This window comes from Sinocyclocheilus anshuiensis, unplaced genomic scaffold (genome assembly GCF_001515605.1).
Source record: "Sinocyclocheilus anshuiensis isolate Anshui unplaced genomic scaffold, SAMN03320099.WGS_v1.1 scaffold544, whole genome shotgun sequence".
Classification (NCBI taxonomy): domain Eukaryota; kingdom Metazoa; phylum Chordata; class Actinopteri; order Cypriniformes; family Cyprinidae; genus Sinocyclocheilus; species Sinocyclocheilus anshuiensis.
In genome coordinates this window covers 1686289-1691706 of record NW_015555763.1, presented here as the reverse complement: position 1 = coordinate 1691706, position 5418 = coordinate 1686289, and the positions used below count along the sequence as shown (strand labels likewise).

At 36.4% G+C, this 5418-nt stretch overlaps 1 protein-coding gene across 1 annotated transcript; it reads left to right on the top strand.

Moving 5' to 3' along the window:
- The first annotated feature begins 313 nt into the window (after positions 1-313).
- LOC107674033 (fibronectin type 3 and ankyrin repeat domains protein 1-like) lies at positions 314-5102 on the top strand. The gene is made up of 10 exons (XM_016467892.1): positions 314-323; positions 1343-1511; positions 1636-1757; positions 2346-2427; positions 2708-2782; positions 2974-3039; positions 3133-3308; positions 4461-4594; positions 4682-4759; positions 4885-5102. Exons 1-10 carry the CDS (start codon positions 314-316, stop codon positions 4936-4938), a joined length of 966 nt encoding a protein of 321 aa, XP_016323378.1. The 3' UTR covers positions 4939-5102.
- The last annotated feature ends 316 nt before the right edge of the window (positions 5103-5418 follow it).

Below are 5418 nucleotides of genomic sequence, written 5' to 3'. Positions count from 1 at the left end.
AAAGTGACTACAGGGTAAAACAAGGGTTCAGTCTCAATAACCATACATCGCTCTCATGTTAAAACAAGATTTAACATGCTATAATCTGAACACATTTTGGAAACTCGTGTTTTGTGCAACTAAAAGAAACACTCAAATGGGCCAAAGATTACGCGCACGGCCACACCAATGCTGTCACCATGACAACGGTAAAACTCGCACAGTCAGATGTGCGCGAGAGAGAGCGAGGCAAACACACAGCAGACTCCTGCTTACAACTCATCATCCTCTGTGCGGGGACTTCTCTACACGACTACACTACAAGGACACAGCGATGAACCCAGGTAGACATTTGATTTGTTTTTTTTGTGGCTAGTAGTTTATACAATAGTCAATAGTCAGGACATTTTGTTACCATAAAAAAACGAAACTAGATTTCCAAAAACGTGTTTACGTTTGAAAAATATAATAGAGGGCAACATAAAGCTCAAGCAAGAGCTGAAAACTGCAAGCTGTCTGTTTAATGTTTGATAGAAAAGTTACCACGGAGTTTTTTTATTCCTCTCTTGATTAACATATAGTAATAAGCAAAAACCTTATGTAATTTCGGTCACAGTTTAGTTTGGGAACCTGTTCTCACTATTAACTAATAACTACAAATTTTGCCTCAGTAAACTCCTAATTTGCTGCATATTAATAGTTAGTAAGGTAGTTGTTAAATTTAGGTATGGGGTAGAATTATGGCATCAAAAACATGGTCATGCAAAATAAGGCATTAATATGTGCTTAATATGCTAATAACCAACTAGTTAATAGTGAGAATTGGTCCCTAAACTAAAATGTTGCCTATATTTTTTTATATGTATGTATGTATGCATGTATGTATGTAGGTATGTGTGTGTGTGTGTGTGTGTGTGTGTGTGTGTGTGTGTGTGTGTGTGTGTGTGTAAAATAAAAAAAAAGTTTTCTCCAGCAACAGTGATTAAAAAGTAATGGATAAACTTTTAACTTAATCACTAATCCAGGAACAATCTGTTGTGGTTAGTTATTCTTGGTGCGTTGTTATGTGATATTCATGACCTTTATTAAGATGAAACCAATAGGCTACAATTTACCCATATGTCACACCTGAATAGCAAGATCATACCATGGATGCTGCTGTATCAGATAACTGCATATTAACCATAGATTGGTTTGGGTTTTGTCTTGCCTTGTCAAAACACAGGTATGGTAAACAGAAAGTAATATGACTGTGTTGGATATTACTGCAAAGCTAAATATGTCTAAAATTCAAATTACAACTTTAATATAAACAATCTACATGATATTAAGAATCTGCCATTTATTTTCTCAATTTCGCCAGAAAAATATCCAGAGCTTCCTCTTGTGATTGGGAAGGTCAGTCACCACAGTATCGAGCTGAGCTGGATGAATGCAGAGAATAAACCTCGAAATGGCCCCCCTGAACGCTGGACACGCTTCTCTGTGGAGCAGATGGACCCCAAAACACATACATACAGCACCGTATACATGTCAGTTTTCTCTGTTTGACACTGAAGATTTTTTTTTTAATATTAAAGTTATTGCAACATATTCAAAACCTGCAGTTTAGCAAGACACCTTGTAATAACAACATTTTGGTGTTTTATCACAAAGGGTACAGCACCCATCATGTTGTAAGGGCTTGGAGCCCAGCACCTCCTATGGTTTTAGACTGAGAGTCACCAGAGCCTCAGGGGAGTGCAGCCTCAGCCCTGTGCTCTCTGTCTTCACCACCCGTGAGATATTTTATCTCCAGTCAAAGACTTGGTCTATTATTTTCTTACTTTAAACCTAGTAATCCCATGCTCCTCTCAGCTGTTATTGGTAGAAACAGACTCTTTTAGGAGTTCACTACACTACAGTTCAAAATTCTAGGATCAGTATTTTAATTTTTTTTAAAATTAATAATGTTATTCAGCAGGGACACAGTAAATTGATCAAAATTGACTAAAGACATTTATAATGTTACAAAAGATTTATATTTCATATATATCTTGTTCTTTTGAACTTGATTTATCACAAGCAGCAAATCAGCATATTACATTTTTGAAGGGTCATGTGACAGAAGACTGGAGTAATGATACTGAAAATTCAGCTTTACCATCACAGGAATAAATTACATTTGAAAATATATTAAAATAGAAAACACTTATTTTAAATTCTAATAATATTTTACAATTTTACATTTTTTACTGTATTTTTTATCAAATAAATACAGCCTCGCTAAGACTTCTTTTAAAAATATATATTTAAAAAAAATCTTACTGACCCCTAACTTTTGAATGGTAGTTTATTTGGTTAATGTTTTGATGGTTTGGCCACAGGAGAGCCTTTCAGTGGGAAGAAACTCCACCAGGCTGTGCACAGGGAGGATGATGAGGAGCTGACCACAGTTCTACAGTCAGGGTGAGACTCACTGACCATCTGTAAGACCACACTCACACTTCAAGCTTCTTCATATTCTATATTAGTACTAACATTGTACTAATTCAAGGAATATTTCACCCAAAAATTACAAACTTGTCATCATTAATCACTCTTATGCCATTCTAAATCTGTATGACTTTCTTTCTTCTGTGGAACAGAGTGATTAATGATGACAAAATGTTCATCTTTAGGTGAAATATCCCCTTAAATGCCAGTTCACACAGCATTCAAAACCCCTTTCATGTAATTTCTCTCCTAGAACAGTCGACGTGGATGTTTATGACAAAATGGGTTTCAGTCCTCTCATGGTGGCAGCACAGAAAGGTTTCACCAGGTAAACGTGCTTCTGATGTTACTCGTTTAAACACAAAGCTGGATGCAAACAGAGAGATGAATTCACAGCAAGACTCAGCAAGAATCTCCCATTAGTCTGTTTGTAGTTATTGCTGTGTGGTTTAATGAGAGAAAAGTGTCGTTTGTTGAAATATAGTCATATATTTCTAATAATGATTGTTTGGTTTGTAGCTTAGTGGACATTTTGGTGAAGCATGGAGCTGATATTAACAAGAAAGACAGCACTGGAAAAGAAAGGTGTGCCTGCATATGCTTTTTCAATGCAGTTGAATTGTATAATTAATGTCTTCTAACATGTATATTTTTATGTATGCATGTTTTTTTTTTTAGTCTAATGCAGGCCTGTTTTGCCGGCCACCTTGACACAGTGAAGTATTTACGTAACTGCGGCTCCACTTGTGAATCTCAAGATACAGACGGCTGCACACCGCTCCACTGGGCCGTGGATGGAGTACACTTGCCTGTCATTACATATATGATCCAGGATGGTTGTGAGGTGAGAGGACATTAAAGGAATGGTTCACCCAAAAATGAAAAATTGCTGAAAATGTACTCATCCAAAGGCCATGTAGATGTAGGAGAGTTTTTTCCTTCATTGGAACAGATTTTGAAAAATTTAGCATTACATCACTTGTTCACCAATGGATCCTCTGCAGTGAATGGGTGCCATCAGAATGATAGTCCAAACATATAACAGTCTGATAAAAACATCACAATAATCCACAAGTAATCAATATGACTACAGTCCATCAATTAATGTCTTGTGAAGTGAAAAGCTGTGTGTTTATTAGAAACAAATCTATCATTAAGGCGTTTTAACTTTAAACTGTCGCTTCTGGTCAAAATACAAATCCATAATCCATAACGCTTCCTCCAGTGAAAAAGTCCATCCCCTCTCACATCAAAATTCACTGACATATTTGTTTAGAACTGTTCTCGCTTGCAAACGGTGCTTGATCGGTGCATATTTCTCTCCTGATTCTGATGAGATGACTTTCTCCTTGAAAAAAGGTGGAAGCAATTTGAAGTAAAAAATGTCTTGATGGATTTATTTCACAAGTTCACATGCAATCAGATATAATAAAGTATGATTATTTGTCGTGCTGTCCGGGGGAGGACTCAGAGCTTGAAATTTTGGCCCGAACCCAGAGTACTCCCCCCTTTATTACTGGGATAGGAAACAGACAAGAGTGAGGCGATGGGATGGTGGAGGGATGCTGTGAAGCTGTCACGGGATAGAGGTGAGGGATGGCTATATATTCCAGCCTCCTCTTGCACTAATTGGTTGGATTACCAGAACGTGCTCCTCCCAAACTTTGTTAAATAAACTTGGATGGATTATCCAAACAATTATTGTGATGTTTTTATCAGCTGTTTGAACTCTCATTCTGACAGCATTCATTCACTAGAGGATCAGATGAGCAAGTGATATAATGCAAAATCTATCCGATGAAGAAACTTCTTAAATGGCCTGTGGGTGAGTACATTTTAAGCACATTTTTGAGTGACTATTCCTTTAAAGATATGATCTGAAGTTTCAGAAACTTCAGTTTACCTCTATAGCAATGATGTTTCACAAAATTCTCTTTTTTTAGATGCACCGTCTAGGGTGGCCTACTACTAATGTTGAGATGGACCCTGTATTGTAAGTTGAAAACGTGTTTTTTTGTCTCTCTGGACTCCTCTCATGCGTGTGTCAGCCATCAGTGGAAACGCTGCGGTCGCCTCCATCCTCCTCCAGGCTGGAGCTGATGTAAATGTCCGTGACAAAGCTGGCAAGACACCTCTAATGGTATTTATCATCAAAACAGCCACTAGAAGTTCTGAGGACAAGATGGATGACATCATTAGATTTTTTTTTTTGGTAATAATTTTTCAGGTCGCTGTGCTGAATAACCATGTGGAACTGGTGAAACTTCTGCTTTATGGTGGAGCAGATCATCACATGAAGAACGAGGTAACAGTTTATGATCATTATTATATTCATAATACATAAATAATTAAACAATAAGAGTAGTGCAATAAAACATTTTGCCACAGGAAAACTGATAACACTAAAATTATATTTACACTCTAATGTAGTATGGAGCAGGTGCAGCGGATATGGCAAAAGCATTTGTGAGACAGGTAACCTGACAAACTATACAAGAACGAATTAATATTATTTTGTAGCTTGGAACAAAAAGACAATTTCTGTTTCAGAACATCATAAACTTGCTGGATAATATAAGCTTGGAAGATTCAAATCGACTGACATCAACGGTACAATTCTCTTATGGAGACAAGAAATTATCTTTATCTTAATGTCATTTTACACATTACATTAAAGCCTTGAGTTATTAAAAAACAACTTTTATGTTACTGTAGTGGACCCTGTAAAATAAAATGAAATTGAATTCATGATAGTAATATCCTCATTTAATATTCTCGTTCAAGTCCTTGCATTACCAGTATCATTTTTTTGAAGGCATTCACATTTCCCTTTTAATATCCTACCTACGGTAATTCATAGAAATAAAAATGGATTTTGTTGTATATAAAACTGTTATACAATGAATTCAACACCCAGTGCAAAAACTGAGCAGTCATCTTTGATGACAGATTGACAGATTATCT